This window comes from Leucoraja erinacea, chromosome 19, assembly GCF_028641065.1.
Source record: "Leucoraja erinacea ecotype New England chromosome 19, Leri_hhj_1, whole genome shotgun sequence".
Taxonomy (NCBI): Eukaryota; Metazoa; Chordata; class Chondrichthyes; order Rajiformes; family Rajidae; genus Leucoraja; species Leucoraja erinaceus.
In genome coordinates, this window is record NC_073395.1 from 21,334,779 (window position 1) to 21,354,252 (window position 19,474).

Sequence of the window (19,474 nt, forward strand, 5' to 3'; positions counted from 1 at the left end):
CTTTCCATCGGGAAAGGTACAGAAGCCTGAAAACTGTAATGTCCAGGTTCAGGAGCAGCTTTTTCCATACAACCATCAGGCTTTTGAACACTACAACTTCCAAATAAACTCCAAACTACATAGACTTGTGGGGCATTGTTTTTGTCTTTACACTATTATTGCTTATTTTAATATATACATATGTTTACATATCTGTTGTGCTGCTGCAAGTAATAATTTTGTTGTTCCGTTTCGGGACATTCGACAATAAAACACTCTTGACACCATTTAAAGACACCTCTGGACCAGTATCTTTACATTGTGGAATGTGAATTTGTAAAATCAATGTTCCAACAATTAATTATCATGACCCATTCATTTTATGAACATAGACTATAATATACAAAGGGAAATAACTGGTTCTTAATAGATATATCTACAGGACTGGTCAGGAAAGAGCCAGTAAAAGTTCCAGGGCTATTGTTCCAGATCTTGGTGCGTTCATATGGATTTAAAATGGTTTCCAGTTACCCTCCTGCTTAGGGTAATGTAGGAGTGAACTGTATTTCCAAGTTACCTTCATACTTCCACTTGTCAGCTATAATATCAGCTAGGCAGAGTTTAAGACAATCGAGCATTCAGAAAATCCAACCTAGGGCCGAATTCTTCTGACCCAGAGCAGCTCGTTCACTTGCAACCCTTCCCAATGGGACTCCACCTGCGATGTTGCCCGTACATTTAAGCTCAACGTGTATGTAATGGGTCGTGCAAAGTCCAGCACGGCCATCATGGGCCGAATGGCCTCCTTCCGCGTTGCATCATTCAAAGTGTAAAGCGTAGATCCGACATCCGCCCTGCCGCCATGTTTGGCTACAGATTGTGGTGCTGGAGCCCAAAGTATTCTTTTTGACACCATTAAAGTGGGTGCAAGACTCTCCTTCGTTCCACCATCCGTTTCATTCTAAAGTCTTGGTTGTGATATTTGGCCTGATGGGAAGTCGCAGCATGATGTAGGTTCATTGCAAGTTGTGGATGATAAGGAATGAATTCCACGTGGAGAACGGGAGTGAACTCCCTTCAGCTAAGGTTGCCCATCCAACACCTGATTTGGAGCACCTCCTGTTACCAGTGCACCAAAGGAGATGCCAGCACAACGTCACATCAGTCCTGTCCCTTGCTTCATGTCAAATGGAAATAATACAGCTGTAGAGAATATTGGACCAGTTCGGAAACCAAACAAAACTGTGCCTGGGAATTAAATGAAAGAAATGAATGATGTTACTTGGTGCAGAAGTACAATTTGTTTGAGTAAAATTGAAATCTGAAGAAAAAACTGACTGTTTATCGGACATTACCTCTCCCTCATGTCTTCCAGCCTTAGAAACGTACTAGCAGGACATAAAAAACGACAAATCTTCGGCCCACGCCTGAACGCCACCTGATCTCATCTGCCTGTCATGTAACTGACGCATCCCTAAAGTTAAATGGGAAAAAACAGGCTCCCTATCCCAAGATCAATCTAGGCGCGGCGCAACGTCAGAATCTTCACCTCAACAAAAAAATATACAGCACAGCAGATGACACAAGCAGTGGTAGTTTCTGCAGCGCAAGAGAACGATCGCCGACCAACTCGACCTGTTTCCTCGGGATGCACAGGTTATTGGCCGTTGTAAATTTTCCCCGGTGCTAATGTAATCGGATCCGCCCCCTGTTTCCCACTGCACTCCCAGAGAGAGGCACAAGAGTGCCTGGAACGTGCTGATTGAGCAGATAGTGACATTGAAAAAGACTTTTGGTCAGATAATGCTGGAGTAATGTTCTCAGCTTGGCATCATATTCAGCACAGAGACATTGTGGGCAGCATCTTTGTGCTGTCTGGAGAGAAGCAATGGGTAACGTTTCAGGGCATTATCTCTCAAGACCCCTTCTTTTTTTCAGATTCCCAAAGTAAAGTAGAGAAGATTGTCTCGACCCGAAACATCACCCATTGCTTCTCTCCAGAGATGCTGCCGGTCCCGCTGAGTTACTCCTGCATTTTGTGTCCATCTTCAAATGACGTCACGTGCTCCAGACGGCTGTGTGGGCGCATGAAGTCGCGAGCGATCTTCGCGGGACCGTCGTCGAGCCTCAACACGACCACGAGGTCGCGTAACTAGCATGCCAAGGACACGTAAGTGGGACAGGGGCTAAAGGAGTGTATGAGAAAGAAAACATAGAACTAGCGTGAATGGGTGATAGATAGTTGGCCTGAACTCATGTTCTGAAGGGCTTGTTTCCGTGCATTTGATTTGAAGAATATAAAATAACTGCATTGACAAGTTGTGCCAAGTAGCATATTTCTGTGCTAGACATTGCACGTGATACAATGAAAACAAACACATAATGACATACCACAACATTGACCGATAACTTTATGTACAAGAATCTTCATTTCCAGCGATGAATTGGACTGCTTGTTCATTCTCCTTCCTGCAAGCCAGTAAATGAGGCAATAATTACTGCAATAATCCAGCCGTTTCTGACCATTACTGTAAACAGCAAACACTGACACCACCATTGGTTTAAGCAACATCAGTAACATCTTATTGTGTTATTGGTAGCTCACATTTGGAGTAGGGATATGGGGGGGGGGGGGGGGGGGGGGTTGTTGAGGAAGAGAAGGAGGGGGGGGGGGGGGGGGGGGAGAGATAGAGATATATATATATATATAGAGATAGAGAGATTGAGAGAGATAGAGAGAGAGATAAAGAGAGAGGGGGGAGAGGGAGGGAGGGGGAGAGAGAGGGGAGAGACGAGGGAAGGAGAGAGAAAGAAGGAGAGAGGGGAGGGGGTAGAGGGGGATGGGGAGGGGAAGTGTTAATGTTTTGGGTCAATAATCTTCAAACATCTAAACCTTCCATATAATAGTGAAAGGCCTGGATAGAATGTGGAGAGGATGATTCCCCTAGTGGGAGAGTCTAGGACTAGAGGTCATAGCCTCAGAATTAAAGGACGTTCTTTTAGGAGGATGAGGAGGAATTTCTGGAATTCTGGTGAATCTTTGGAATTCTTTGCCACAGACTGCTGTGGAAGCCAAGCCAGTGGATATATTAAAGGCAGAGATAGATAGATAGATTCTTCATTAGTACGGGTGTCAGTGGTTATGGGGGGAAGGTACGGGAATGGGGTTAGGAGAGAGACATAGATCAGCCATGATTGAATGGCGGAGTAGACTTGATGGCCGAATGACATCATTCTATTCCTATTGTTGATCCGATTTTGATTCGACACATTTAGCTGCTGAAGTCTGTGGTAAATAGGATGGCACCGTGACACAGCACCAGATACCCGGGCTCAATCCCGACCTCAGGTGCTGTCTGTGGTCTGTGGACTTCTCCCAGGTGACCGTGTGGGTTTCGTCAGGGTGCTCCGGTTTCCTCCCACATCCCAAAGAGGTGCGGGTTGGTAGGTTAATTAGCCCTCTGTAAACTGCCCCTGGTGTGCAGGGAGTGGGTGAGAAAATGGGATACCATGGAACTAGTGTGAATGAGTGATCGATGGTCAGTGTGGACTCGGTGGGCTGAAGGGCCTGTTTCTATGCTGTATATCGAAATATGGACTAACCTAAACAGCAAAGACAGACACAATGTGCTGGAGTAACTCAATGGGTCCGGCAGCATCTCTGGGGAAAAAGGACGGGTGACATTTTGAGACGGGACAAGATGGACCTGAAGAAGGGTCCTGTCCCAAAACGTCACCTGCCCATGTCCTCCAGAGATGCTGCCTGACCTGCTGAATTGCTCCAGCACTTTGTGCCTATCTTTGGTATAAACCAGCACCTACAGTCCTTTGTTTCTATCAGCTAAACAGCAGACAGCCATGTTGACCACTGGGTCACTAACACTGGGCAGCCTGGAGGCCCCTTCAATGCCAAAGCACACCGTACCTTTGCCGTTCACTCTCGATGTCTGTCTGATAACTTTGACTGGTGCCGTTTCTTCGTTGGTGCTGTGGTAGCAAGGACACAAAGGGTTAATCGGGTGCACTGACTGTGGGTTTTGTCAGTGAGAATTCCACATCACTCTCGATTACAGACCTACCTTCTGTAGCTGGACAATCAGGCACGCGAGAATCAAGATGGCGCTCACAGTGCAAGCAGTAGCGATTAATATCGTGGGTAAATAATCCATGACTGTTTCACAGTGCGGGCAACCTTCCTTGAAATGGTTTAAATCAGTTTGTAGCTCATCTGTTGAGAAATAAACAAATATCTCTTTGTCGAACTGTTGCAGAAATCCTGAATAAAATTGTGAATGCAGGAGGACAGGGCTGAGAGGGAATAAATGATCAGCTGTGATCGAATGGTGGAGCAGACCTGATGGGCCAAATGGCCTAACAGTGCTCCCATGATTTAGTTTACTTATACAGTGTGGAGACAGGCCCTTCAGCCCACCGAGTCCGTGCCAACCAGCGATCACCCCATGCACTAGTTCTATCCTACACACCAGGGACAACTTACAAAAACCAATTAACCTACAGACATGCAAGATAAAGTTCAGTAAAGACCAACTAACGACAACCCGAGGGTCTCCAATGAGGTAGATGGGAGGTCAGGACCTCGCTCTAGTTGATGAGAGGACGGTTCAGTTGCCTGATGATAGCTAACTCCCGACGGTGATTTCTCCCTCCATCCCACCTCTGCTCTCCATCTCCCCACCACCCTCCATGGGTTCCAACGCTAAGGCTCAGATAGAAACAGAAACTTCACCCTGACTTCCTGAGAGCCGGACTGGGTGATGCTACACCGTCGGATGTCTGGACTGTTGGGTGAAATGGTGAATCAAAGCCTTGTATTGAATGCTTTTTTGAAGACACTGTAGCATCATTAATTGACAGGTAAAGGAGTTCTCTTTGTTGTCCCTCTCCATTATATATCCCTCAATTATCATCATAAACACTGATCATCAAGTCAGAGAGACCTGGAGCATGGAAACAGGCCCTTGGGCCCAAATCGTCCATGCTAACCCATCTAAGCTAGTCTGATTTGCCTTTCGGCAAATATCCCTCCAAACCTTTCCCATCCATGTGTCTTTTAAATGGTTTTATTGTACCTGCCTCAACTACCTCCTCTGGCAGTGTTCCATACCCCCACCACCCTCTCAGTGAAAATATTGCCTCTCACTTCCCTATTAAATCTTGCCCCTCTCACCTTAAACCTGCGTCCTCTGGTTCTTGATTCCCTTACCCTGGGAATAAATCTCTGTGCATTCACCGTATCTATACCCCTCATGATTTTATGCACCTACATAAGATCATCCCTCAGTCTCGTGCGCTCCAAGGAATAAAGTCCTAGTCCGCTCAACCGCTCCTTCTACAAATCTGCCTATCAACCGCAACCCCTCCCCCCCCCACCCCCCATCAACCCAATACCTGCCACGCTTAGTACTGCCCCCCCCCCCCCCTCTCTTCCAGCTTCCTAACCCTCCTCCACCCACCCCCTCAACTCCAATCACCCGTAATACAGAAATACAGCCCGACCCGAAACGCTGCTTAACCTCATCCTCCAGAGATGCTGCCTGACCCACTGAATTACTCCGGTACTCTGTGCATTTTTTTGTAAACCAGTATCCACAGTTTTTTTGCACCCATTCTTTTGACATCGTCTGATCATATCACACGAAGCTCGGATGGTGATGTTGGAGCTGAAAGGTGGCGAATCTTTGTGTGCTGGCCACAAGTGGATCTATTACAAGTATCATCACAAGTTCACAAGTTATAGGAGTAGAATTAGGCCATTCGGCCCCATTGAGTCTACTCCGCCATTCAATCATGGCTGATCTCTGCCTCCTAATCCCCATTTTCCTGCCTTCTCCCCATAACCCTTGACACCCGTTCCAATCAAGAATTTGTCTATCTCTGCCTTAAAAATATCGTTCTACTCTTTAAAATCGTAGGGCTGTCAGCTGTAGATGTAACACAATATTCTGCACTCTGCTGCCTCTTCTGTTGTACTCATTTGTGGCATGAACTACTCAGAGAGCACACAATGCAAAGGTTTCCCCTGTATCTTGGCACAGGTGACAGTGATAAACTTTTACCAACACCAATTTGTGAGGAAAAACACAAAGTGTTGGAGGAACACAGCGGGTCAGGCAGCATCTATGTCTGAAGAAGGGTCCCGACCTGAAACGTCACCGATCCATGTTCTCTTGAGATGTTTTGTTTATTATTGTCATGTGTACCGAGGTACAGTGAAAAAACTTTTTGTTGCGTGCTAACCAGTCAGCAGAAAGACTATACAAGATTACAATCAAGCCATCCATTGTCCAGATACAGGATAAATGGTGTAATGTTTAGTCCAAGATAAAGTCAGTAAAACACGATGACAGCCAAGTTAGCAGTTTGTGTCTTTTTTTGTACACCAGCATCTGCAGTTCTTTACTTTGTAATCTGTGGAGGGAATGGGCAGTCTGGACCTTTTTTCAGTCTGATTGAAGGATCCCGACCTGAATTGTTGCCTGTGCAGTCCCTCCATAGATGCTGCCTGATCCACTGAGTTTAGAGTTTTAGAGATACATCACGGAAATGGTCCCATTGGCCCACGCAGACCATCGATCACCCCTTCACACAAGTTCTATATTATCATCCCACTTTCTCATGCATTCCCTACAGACTAGGAGCAATTTACAAAGGCTAAATAATCTACAAACCCTCACATCTTTGGGATGTGGAAGGAAATCAGAGCACCTGGAGGAAACCCACACGGTCACAGGGGGATCGTGCAAACTCCACGCAGACAGCGCCCGAGACCGGGATCGAACCAGGCAGCAGCTGAGTTCATCCAGCACTTTGTTTTTTGCTCAAGATTCCAGCATCAGCATAGAAACATAGAAAATAGGTGCAGGTGGAGGCCATTCGGCCCTTCGAGTCAGCACCGCCATTCATTGTGATCATGGCTGATCGTCCCCAATCAATAACCCGTGCCTGCCTTCTCCCCATATCCCTTGATTCCACTAGCCCCTAGAGCTCTATCTAATTCTCTCTTAAACCCATCCAGTGATTTGGCCTCCACTGCCCTCTGTGGCAGGGAATTCCACAAATTCACAACTCTCTGGGTGAAAAAGTTTTTTTCTCACCTCAGTCTTAAATGGCCTCCCCTTTATTCTAAGACTGTGGCCCCCCTAGTTCTGGACTCGCCCAACATTGGGAACATTTTTCCTGCATCTAGCTTGTCCAGTCCTTTTATAATTTTGTTTTGCAATTACAAGGAACAACAAACAATACCCAAGAAAGGCACAAGAAACACCAAAGAAACTCAGCGGGTCAGGCAGCATCTCGGAGGCACAAAAAGCTGGAGTAAATTGCTGGAATAATAGGACTGCCTGACCCACTGAGTTGTTCCAGCATTTTGTGTCCTTCTGCAGTTCCTTGTGTCTCCAGTTTGCTGCGTTGGAGCTTGCTGCGCGCGTTGCTAGAGTAACTACGATTCAGCCAAAGATCACTGCAACGTATCATGTGAAATGTGCTATATAAATGCAAGTCATTGTCACAACTTTCTTGTTGCTTTTATACCAAAATGACTGACAGTCTCAATGTTTCTTTCCATTGTGCCATTAAGAGGCTTTAGTTCGGTATGTGGATATGAAGGGAAATGAGGGATATGGATCGCTTGCAGGCTGTGGAGATTAGTTCATGAGTTTATAAGTCATAGGAGCAGAATTGGGCCATTCGTCCCATCGAGTGTACTCCGCCATTCAATCATGGCTGATCTATCTTTCCCTCTCAACTCCATTCTCCTGCCTTCTCCCCATAACCTTGGACGCCCGTACTAATCAAAAATCTGTTAATCCACTTTAAAAGTAACCATTGACTTGGTTTCCACAGCCCTCAGTGGCAATGAATTCCACAGATTCACCATTCCTCGGGCTATATTCCTCCTCATCTCCTTACTAAAGGTACGTCCTTATGTCCTTCTAATTTCACTTGGCATCATGATCAGAATGGACATTGTGGGCCGAAGGGCCGTCTCCTGTGCTGTATGTTCTAAAATGTGACCAAATTGAATGACTTCTTGCCAAAGCTCCACAATATTTAAGAATTCTGGCACAGTTCCTGGAGCCTCCAGCAGCTATATCTGTCATATTAATAGCACACCATGGAACATAATTTATCAGATATCTTCAGACTGATCATAAAAGCAATGAACATGTCACCCTGGCCATTCCTTCATCTCCCCACTCCCGTCTGGCAGAAGATGGAGCTTGAAACAGCGCGCTACCGGATTTGAATACAGCTTCTTTCCCTCTGTTACTCAGCTTCTGTATGGTCCTTCCATAAGTCAGGGTATCATCCAATTTGCCTCTATGTTATTGCCGATGTTGGACTTTATTCATGGAACTGTTGCACTACAATGCTGAGAACTATATTCTGCACTCTGCATCTTCCCCTTTACTCTATCAATTGTGCTTATGTTTGACTTGATTGTATTAATGTATTTGTATTATCTGATCTGTTTGCATAGCATGCCAAACATAGCTTTTCACTGTACCTCAGTATAAATGACAATAATGAATCTAAACCTGTCAAGTTCCTGGCTTTCCTTATCTCTAAAACTGTCTTACTCTGCAACCTTCCAAGATCTCTGTCCATGAAGCTATTTGCTTCATCACAGGCATTGTGCCTTCAGAGTCTAGGATCTAGAGATACAGGCCTGTCAGCCCACCGAGACTGCGTTACCAGTGATCCTCGAACACTAGCACTATCCTACACACTAGGGACAATTTACAATTTTTGCTGAAGCCAATTAACCTACAAACCTGCATGTCTTTGCAGTGAGAGAGGAAACCGGAGCCTGGGGAAAACCCATGACCACGGGGAGAACGTACAAACTCCGTAGAGACAGTGGCCATAGTCAGGATCGAACCCGGGTCTCCGGCGCTGTAAGGCAGCAACTCTACCGCTGCGCCACACACCGTGCCATCCCAGAAGCTTGCAGCTCCTTAGCTTTTGAATTATTTCCCAGAATATCCCTGCCCCTCTCACTTTCCCTTTACTCCTTTCTAAAGTTACTTATAACCTTGCCCAAGCTTTTTATAATCTGCAAAACGGACAGAGTGTGCTGGAGTACCTCAGCGGGTCAGGCAGTATCCCTGGAGAACATGGATAGGTGATGAGGGGCCAAGACCCTTCTTTTGTCTTGATATGTGATATGTCCTAATTGTTTCATGACATGACATTTGATTTTATAACCTTCTGTGGAGCATGGAGAGTTTTGTTACGTTAAAGACTTCTATAGATGCAAGAAAAGACTAAAATCGATGCAAAGGTCAGGATCAGAATTAAAAAAAAATTGGGATTTGAAAGCACCACTTATATTGGAACTTCCACTGTTAGTTTCCAAAGGACAAATCTCCCCGTGGAAGCAGCCTGTCAGATCCTTGCCAAAAGCTCGCACATTCGTGTGGTGGATATGTGTGCATAAATGCACCTTTAAGCAGTGAATGTACCAGACAATATTACTTCCAACACATTATTGTGCCGGCCAACTGTTGAGAGTCGACTGCCTTCATATCAGTTTAGCAACAAAGAATTGCAGATATTGGTTTGAACCAAAGATAGACACAAAGTGCTGGAGTAACTCAGCGGGTCAGACAGCATCTCTGGAGAAAAAGGACTGGTGAGGTTTCGGGTTGGGTCTGAAGAAGGTTCCCGACCCAAAATGTCACCCATCCGATTTCTCCAGAGATGCTGCCTGACCCGCTGGGTTACTCCAGCACTTCGTGTCTATCTTCAAATCAGTTTGTTTTTTTAATTGTCACGGGTGCAGTGGAAAACTTTTTGTTGCCTGCTATCCAGTCAGCGGAAAGACTATATATGATTGCAATCAAGCCGTCCACAGTGTACTGATACAGGATAAAGGGAATAATGTTTAGTGCAAGATAAAGTTCGGCAATGTCCGATTAAAGAGGGTCTCCAATGGTGAAGATGGTCGGTCAGGACTGCACTAGTTGGTGATTCAGTTGCCTGATAACATCTGGGAAGAAACTGTTCCTGAATCTGAAGGCATTTGGAGGCATGGTAGCAAGGATAAAGGCATCCTTTTCCCTCCAGAGGTGCTGCATGACCAGTTGAGTTACTCCAGCACTTTGTGTCTTTCTTCATTAGCAAGGATAAGGATATGTAGACACTTCCTACAATCTATTGGAGAACAAAAACAATACGGAACTACAGATGCTGAAATCTTGAGTAAAACACAAAGTGCTGGAGTAAGTCAATGGGTCAGGCAGCATCTGTGGGGGGAAATGAACAGTGATGTTTTGGATCGGGACCCTTCTTCAGGGCATGTGTGGGGAATACCTGAACCACTTTCCATTGATGCAATGAAAAATGGTGTGGTACATCTGCGGAGGGAGCAACACGTTACCACCATTCAGATGGAATATGAGGAATATGGTTTGGGCTATAAGGTAAGACAAGCAGCTAAATGCTCGGCTTTCCCCAAGAGGTTATAAGCCAGAAGCCAAAGATTTGCAAAGCTTGCATACCGAGGAGATCAGAAACAGACTGAGCAACGTGGTGCCAGGAATGTGGGGAAAAAAAAATCACATGACAGGAAATGGGAACCTGATGTCCCAGATGAGGTTACTAATGCAAGTTGTCTATCACAACGAACGAGGCATCTTCTGAAGCATAACGAGAATATTAAGAACGCTCTTTGAACGTCGGTGGTTTGCAGTGCCGACTGTTTTGTTTAGTTTGGAGACGCAGCATAGAGACAGGCCCATTAGCCCACCCAGCTCATGCTGACCATCGATCACCCGCACACTAGTTCTATGTTATTGCACTTTCGCATCCTACACACCAGGGGAAATTTACAGCAGCCAGTCAACCTCCAAACCTGCACGTCTTCGGGATGTTCAAGTGTTTGCCAGACGTTCAGACGCTCGAGAGCCAGCCACTTGCCTGTTCAGCTGCAAATCAACCAGGTGTTGGGTTGTGTGGTGGCACTGAGGTTGTAGTTTTAGTTTTAGAGATACAGTGCGACCCACCGCGTCCCGATGAAAAGAACAAGGAAATGTTTCCAGCGGTGCCTTGAGTAACAGCGCTAAAAAGGCATCGACTTATTACTGTGGAACCCAGACCGTCATAGCAAAGACCGACAAGTCAGACTGAAAACACCCGCCGCAGAATTTTGAGTAGTTTAGTTTAGTTGATTGTCACATGTAGCGAGATACAGTGAAAAGCTACATTGAACCTTGTGTATGGAACTGGTGCAGAACCATGCTGAGAACTATATTCTGCACGCTGCATCTTCCCCATTGCTCTACTTATTGTAGTTCTTTAGTTAGTGTGGTTTATTGCCACAGTGGAAAGCTTTGTGTAGCGTGCTATCCAGTCAGTGGAAAGGCTATACATGATTATAATCAAGTCGACCACAGTGTACAGATACAGGATGAAGGGAATAGCGTTTAGTGCAACGATAAAGTCCAGTAAAGTCAGACGAGAGATAGTACGAGGAACTCCAGCGAGGTAGATGGTATGTAGAGTATTGGAGACAATCCAGAAAAGGGAAGTGAGAGGAGACTATTTTGTGATTTGAAAGGAAGAAATAGGAAACATTTAGTGTCTACAGGAAGTCGGAGAGGAAGCCAGGGCTCAAATTAGAATGAAAGTAGAGGAACCGAGATGGAGAGCCTACAGAAGTCAAAGTTGAAGATGCTGTGCATGGGTGTAAAGTATCGAATAATGTAGCAAATACAAGGTATAATGAAAGTGGTCGACGTGCCCGATTGCCTGGTCACAGTCATATCGAAGCAATGGTCAAGAAAGCACACCAATGCCTCTACTTCCTTAGAAAGCTCAGGAAGTTCTGCACATCCCCAACAACCCTCACCAACTTCTACAGATGTGCTGTAGAAACCATTTTATTGGGATCCATCACAGCCTGGTTTGGGAACAGCTCCATCGAAGACCGCAACAAATTGCAGAAAGTTGAGGACATAGCCCAGACCATCACACAAACCAACCTCCCTTCCATTGTCTCCAACGACACTTCACGCTGCCTCGGCAAGGCCACCAGCATAATCAAGGACCAGTCTCACCCCGGTCATTCCCTCTTCTCCCCTCTGGCAAGAGGCACAGAAGTGTGAAAAAACACACCTCCAGATGCAGGGACAGTTTCTTCCCAGCTAGTTATCAGGCAACTGAACCACCCTATCACCAACTAGAGAGCGGCTGACCTCCCATCTGACCTTCAAACTATCTTTAATCGGATTTTACTGGAATTTATCTTGCACTAAATGTTGTACCCTGTTCATGTGTCTGTACGCTGTGGACGGAGTGATTGTAATCATGTATAGTCTTTTTGCTATATCAGTAGCAAATATAGCGCGAAACATAGCATGGAACATAGATTATTTTCACGGTACCTTGCTACACGTGACAACATTAAACTAAACGGCATAGTGAGCGATGGTAGAGTTGCGGCCTTAAGGGCCTGTCCCACGAGCATGCGACCTGCATGCGGCAAGCGCGACCAAACCGGATGCGGGGGGCCGCGCGGGGACCACGCGGAGGTCGAGTGATCCCCGTACAGGGCCGGTCCCACAAGCATGCGCCAGCATGCGGCGAGCGCGACCAAACCGGAAGTGGGGGCCGTGCGGAGGTCGAGTGAGTGACATGAAGTTTGAGCGAAGTCCGCGCGTGACGTACGCTGTGTACGGCGTCGAAGCGGCTGCGGGCCGGCAGGCCGTTGCCGCGCGGAATTTTTGAACACAGTCAGTTTTTCGGAGGCCCGCGCGATGTCAGGACCAGCCCCGCACAACTCCATATGGCTCCAGCAATCGAAGTGGGACTGGCCCCGCGAGGCCGTATGGCTCAAGCGACCACGTTAGGTCGCGCTTGCCGCATGGAGTTGCATGCTCGTGGGACCGGCACTTTACACTGCCAGAGACTCGGGTTTAATCCTGACGGAGTTTTTACATTCTCCCCGTGACTGCGTAAATTTTCCCCGGGTGCTCTAGTTTCCTTTCACACTCCAAAGACATACAGGATTGTAGGGTAATTGGCTTTGGTTAAAAAAAAAATTGTAAATTGTCCCTACTGTATAGGATAAATCTAGTGTATGGGGGATAGCTGGTCGGCGCAGACCTGATGAGCCAAAGGGCTTGTTACTGTGCTGTATCCCTGAACTAAACTGGACTAAATTAAACTAAACCAAACTGAACTAAAATAGAATAAACTTAACTACACTAAACTAAACTGAAGTGAACTGAACTCAACTTAACTGAGCTAAACTAAATTAAATTGAACTAATCTGATCTGGCCTGATCTGAACTAAACTACATGTTGCCTTGTGCAGTGCTTTAGTAAATACTTACTGGCTCTGAGAGAGTGTCTTTTAGCACGGACCAGTCTACCAAGCTCCGGTAGTGTGCGTTCACATCTAGGCACACAGGTTTTATTTGTCTGCTCCAGAGTATGTGAGGTAGAGTTGGAGCCACGCCCTGGGTAGAAAAGGTTGGGGTGCTGTCAGTGTGTTACATGAAAGAAAGACGCCTAGCAAACTATGTGACTCTTCATGCCCTGCAACTTACATGGTGTCCATAGAAAGAGGCAATCGGCCCACATGGCTAATGCTTTCATTTAGGCTCCTTCATCCAATTCTTAGAACATAGAACCGTACAGCACAGATTCAGGGACAGTTTCTTCCCAGCTGTTATCAGTCAACTGAACCATCCTATCACCAACTAGAGAGCGGTCCTGACCTACCATCTACCTCATTGGCGACCCTCGGACTATCTTTAACCAGACTTTATCTTACACTAAACATTCCCTTTATCCTGTATCTGTACACTGTGGACGACTTGATTGTAATCATGTACAGTCTTTCCGCTGACTGGATAGCACGCAACATCAAACTCGGGTCTCTGGCGCTGTAAGGCAGCAACTCTACCGCTGCGTCGTTGTGACGCCCCAAGATCTCCATGATCTCGTGACTAAATATTGAAACACATACTCTACGCTGTTTCAGCATATTGTTTGATTTATACTTGATTGCAAGAAGCATTTAAACGTTGGTCCAAAAGTCCACTGATTAGATCACACACACACACCAGTGTATCGGGTGTCTTGGGAAGAATGAGTGTCAAGGGTTATGGGGAGAAGGCAGGAGACTGGGATAGGAGGCAGATATCAGCAAGGATTGAATGGCGCAGTAGACTCAATGGGCCGAATGGCCCAATTCTACTCCTATAACTTGTGAGCTTGTATCCAAATAGCACATTAAGCCAAAAGACCTTTGAAAGGATGGGACAGATCAGTTCTTTGCTTAACACTGGAAGCCGTTTTCAATGCAGGGAAAGGCCAGCTTTCTTGCTAAATACTTCCCAACAACAACGCATTGGAGTCCAATCATTGAGATGGCATCAACTCAATCATTATCACATTTCAGAGATGGTGAGGTTACACATTAATTTTTGACATTCATCTTTGATATTCATTCATATTCTTGATTTGCTATGTTAAGCGCAGATTTAGCAATTGTTATTGCTATGTTTATAACAGTAAGATATTAATGTTATAAACAGCACGATAAGCCTTAATAATAATAATAATAAATGTTATTTATGGGCGCCTTTCAAGAGTCTCAAGGACACCGTACAAAAATTTAGCAAGTAGCAAAACATGTAAGCGGAATGAAGTAAATAGTAGAGACATGACTAGTACACAAATTAAAGACAGAAATTCAGTTCAAAACACAGTATGAGGCAATTCAAGCAGATGGAAAGGGAGGGGGACGTGGGGCTAAGGATAGGCAGAGGTGAAGAGATGGGTCTTGAGGCAGGACTGGAAGATGGTGAGGTACACGGAATTGCGGATCAGTTGGGGGAGGGAGTTCCAGAGCCTGGGAGCTGCCCTGGGGAAGGCTCTGTCCCCAAAACTGTGGAGGTTGGACTTGTGGATGGAGAGGAGACCGGCTGATGTGGATCTGAGGGACCATGAGGGTTGGTAGGGGGAGAGGAGGTCAGTGAGATATGGGAGGGCCAGATGGTGGAGGGCTTTGTAGGTGAGGACCAGGATTTTGTAGGTGATCCGGTGGGAGATGGGAAGCCAGTGAAGTTGTTTGAGGACTGGAGTGATGTGATGCCAGGATTTGGTGTGGGTGATGAGTCGGGCGGCTGCGTTCTGGACCAGTTGGAGTCGGTTGATGTAGGTGGAGCTGATGCCAAGGAGAAGTGAGTTACAATAGTCCAGTTGGGAGGAGATGAAGGCATGGATGAGTCTTTCAGCAGCGGGAGGTGTGAGAGAGGGTCTGATTTTGGCGATGTTGCGGAGATGAAAGAAGGAGGTTTTAATGACATGGCGGATGTGAGGCTCAAGGGAGAGGGTGGAATCAAAGATCACGCCAAGGTTGCGGGCCTGGGGAGATGGGGAGACAGTGGTGCCGTCGATGGTGAGAGTGGGGTTATTGATTTTGCTGAGTGTGGATTTGGAGCCTATGAGGAGGAATTCTGTTTTATCGCCGTTGAGTTTGAGGAAGTTATGTTGCATCCAGGTTTTTATAGCTGACAAACAGGAGTTGATATGCGAGAAGGGGGGGGGGGGGGTGGGGAGGGGATTTGGTGCTGAGGTAGATCTGGGTGTCATCAGCGTAACAGTGGAAGTCCAGGTTGAAGTGGCGGAGTATCTGACCAAGGGGGAGGATGTAGATGATGAAGAGGAGGGGGCGAAGTACGGAGGCTTGGGGAACGCCTCGAGTGACTGTGGCTGTAGCAGAGGTGTGATTGTGGAGAGAGATGAAGTGGGATCTGTTGGAAAGGTAGGAACATAGCCAGCTGAGTGCAGAACCTTCAATGCCGAGGTCTTTGAGTCTGGTGAGCAGGATGTTATGGTTCACTGTATCGAAGGCTGCGTTCAGGTCGAGGAGGATGAGGATGTTGAGGGAACCAGTGTCAGCAGAGGTGAGGAGGTCGTTGAGGACCTTGAGGAGAGCAGTTTCTGTGCTATGGAGGGGCGAAAGCCAGATTAGAGGGGTTCAAATAAGTTATACGCAAGGAGGTGGGAATGAAGTTGCGACGCAACGATACGCTCCAGGGTTTTTGAAAGAAAGGGGAGGTTTGAGATTGGGCGGTTCAATTACCCCAGTTGAGTGGAATGTTAAGGTCTTGCAACTTCCTCCCACTCCACAGTGGCGCAGTGGTGGAGTTGCTGCCTTACAGAGCCGGAAGACCCAGTTTCGATCCTGACTACGGGTGTTGCCTGTGCAGAGTTTGTACATTCTCCCTGTGACCCTGTGGGTTTTCTCCGGGTGCTCCGGTTTCGTCCCACATCCAAAGACGTACAGGTCTGTAGGTTAATTGGCTTCTGTAAAATTGTAAATTGTTCCTAGTGTGTGCGCAATAGTGCTAATGCACAGGGTGATCGCTGGTCGGCGCGGGCTCGGTGGGCTGAAGGCCCGGTTTCGGCGCTGTATATTCCAAAAACTCTGAACAATCTTGTGTGGGAAACAAAAAAATCTCCTAATATCCCTTCCAATCTTTGAGCAAGATGGTAAGAACTGCTTTAAAAGACCACCCCATGGGAATTTCCAAAAGCGGCTTAAAAGAGAGGGATTTCCAACGCAAAAGCATTTGCCAAGTATGATTTGATGTTTATTTTTCATGTTTGCTTTTATTTTACTGAGCTTAATTGAGTCAGTTGGATGCAAAGTATTTTAGTAATTGAATGGCTTATTTCAAAACTTGATGTTCCTCACTTTTGAACTAAAGCCCACTGTGCAAAAAATGTGGAAAGAAGGAACTGCAGATGCTGGTTTACAAACAAAAGACACAAAGTCTGTGGAAGGAATGGGCAGATGACATTTGCCCCACCTGTATTTGCAACCATTCCCCACTTTCCCCTTTCCATTTATATTCCTTCCTCTGGCTTCACATTCCACGTCTCTTCTATCCTTATCTTACGATTTTTATCTTTTCATCTCTGGTCTTTGTCCAGTCACCTGTTGATCCACCCCCCCCCCCCCCCCCCCCCCCCCCCCTCACCTGTATCCACCTGTCACTTGTCAATCTTTGTCCTGCCACCCACCTCTCTTCTAGCTTTCTCCCCCCTACTATCAGTCAGAAGAAGGGTCCCAACCCGAAATGTCACCAATCCATGCTCTCCCAAGATGCTGCCTGACCTGACTGAATTACTCCAGCACTTTGTCTCTTTTCTTTTGTAAACCAGCATCTGCAGTTCCTTGTTTATACATTTTGCCCTGGTAACCTTCAGTTTAATAATGAAATATAACAAGCATTGAAATAAGCCAATCAGTTACTAAAATACTTTATATCAAACTGACACAATAAAGTCCTCTTAAAAAGTCATTTTGTTTTCCGATCATATGACGCATATGTCTATAAATCAGGTACACCTGCACCTTTTCATAAGTAATAAAAACATTAGCTAAACATATATTAAATGGAAGGAAGGTCAGCTCTGATATCAACAAAGGAAGAGTCACCTGTTCATATGACAGGAGAGATTACAACTGATCGAATCACATACAAAATACGACTGCAGTTTAGGCCATCACAGTTGCTCCAGAGACCCGGGTTCAATCCTGACTACGGGTGCTGTCTGTACAGAGTTATTCCGTTCTCCCTGTGACCTGCTTTGGTTTACTCCAGGTATTCCGGTTTCCTCCCACACATCAAAGACGTATAGGTTTGTAGGTTAATTGGCTTCTGTAAATTGTAAATTGTCCGTAGTGTGTAGGAACAATTCTATACACTGACAGCATCTCTGGAGAACATGGTTAAGTGACATTTCAGGTTCAGACCCTCAGGCTTCTGGCCACTGATTCACTGGCCAGATGAAACAGTTTCTCCCTTTCTTAACTGTAAACTCCTGCCCCTAGTCTGCTGCGCCACAACTTGTTTCTTTGATCTCTACAAAGAACCTCTGCCTCTGACGTTGTCTACATGATGCCCCTCTGTTCTCCATCCACGACAACCACTTTCCCAACATGAGGTGTGAGGAAGCAAACACAATATCTCAATGGAGACCCAACCTAAGATTGGCAAAGATATCGGCACATACAAACTAATATGTGGCAACTGAAAGCAACTATTTGTACCAAGAATGACTAAATACAAATAAACCAGAGGACACAAAGTGCTGGAGTAACTCAGAGGGTCAGGCAGCATCTTTGGAGAACATTGGTCGGTGAGTTTTTGGGTCCGGACACCTCTTCAGACTGATTGTGGTGGGGTGGGGGAGGAAGGAAGGTGTGAGAGAGGAGGGGCAGCACAACCTGTGTCAGGCAATAGGGGGCACAGGCGATGAGGGCGTTTCAGTCTGAAGAAGGGTCGCGACCTATTCCTTTTCTCCAGAGACGCTGTCTGACCCGCTGAGTTGCTCCAGCTTTTTGTGTCTATCGAGGATGTTTGAGAGACAGGTGGCTGGAAGATTTGGCATGTCCATGAGGAATCTCTTGAAGTTCGAGTGATGTGTTATAGAAAATAGCAACAGTTCTACCTTGACCACCTGAACCTGCAGAGAGTGGTGATCACAGCCCAGTCTGTCACAGGCTTGACACGTCCTTCCATTTTCACGTTGCGTCAAGTTGCACCAGGAAGGCTGGAAGTATTATCAAAGATCACTGCTACTCTGCCCATTCCTTGCACTCTCGTCTACGTTCCAGGAGAAGATGCAGGAGGTTGAAAGCCTAGACATTCAGAGTTATGAACGGTCTTTCACCCAGAGCAGGCAAATCAAGAACCAGAGGACATAGGTTTAAGGTGTTATGCCCCTGTCCCACTTAGGAAACCTGAACGGAAACCTCTGGAGACTTTGCGCCCCATCCAAGGTTTTCGTGCGGTTCCCGGAGGTTGCAGGTGGTTGCCGGAGGTTGCAGGTAGTGGAAGCAGGTAGGGAGACTGACAAAAACCTCCGGGAACCGCATGGAAACCTTGGGTGGGGCGCAAAGTCTCCAGAGGTTTCCGTTCAGGTTTCCTAAGTGGGAGGGGGGCATAAGGGGAAAGATTTAATAGGAACCTGAGGGGAAACTTTTTCAGTGGGTGTCTGGAACATGGTAGTAACTCAGTACAAGACTAACTCAGCAGGTCAGGCAGCATCTCTGGAGAATAAGGATAGGTGATGTTTCAGGTCAGGACCCTTCTTCAGACTGGGCCCCAGCTGTGCCTGCCATTTTGCTGGTTGCGTCGAACAGTCCATATTCCAGGCATACAACTCTTTCTCTTGGTCAGCATGGATGAGTTGGGCCGAAGGGCCTGTTTCTACGTTGCGTGACTCATTGACTGTTTCTACCTTACTGCTATCAGGCTCCTGAGCCAAAGACCTCTTTCGCACCCCTTCCCAGAGGTCCTGCCATATACTCTACCTCATTTGATTACTTTTTCAATGTGCTTTATTATTATTTTTTGCACTACCTCAGTTTGCACCATTCTGATGTTCTTGCATCATTGAACTTTGTTGAATTTATTGTTTCGTCCGTGAGCTTCATGCAAACTGG

At 46.3% G+C, this 19,474-nt stretch overlaps 1 protein-coding gene across 2 annotated transcripts in view; it reads right to left on the bottom strand.

Moving 5' to 3' along the window:
* Nucleotides 1-266: 266 nt before the first annotated feature.
* The window catches only part of kitlga (kit ligand a), a 58,561-nt gene continuing 39,353 nt past the window's right edge, over nt 267-19,474 (bottom strand). Inside the window, exons 6-10 of one of the 2 annotated variants that reach the window (XM_055650604.1) lie at nt 13,338-13,463; nt 4,059-4,207; nt 3,905-3,966; nt 2,371-2,448; nt 267-1,227 (exon numbers count right to left, since the gene is read on the bottom strand). In XM_055650604.1, coding sequence (XP_055506579.1) covers nt 2,391-2,448; nt 3,905-3,966; nt 4,059-4,207; nt 13,338-13,463 — 395 coding nt within the window. In that variant the 3' untranslated portion in view covers nt 267-1,227; nt 2,371-2,390. The remainder of the gene's footprint in view (nt 1,228-2,370; nt 2,449-3,904; nt 3,967-4,058; nt 4,208-13,337; nt 13,464-19,474) is intronic. The other variant, XM_055650605.1, reaches the window with a different exon arrangement.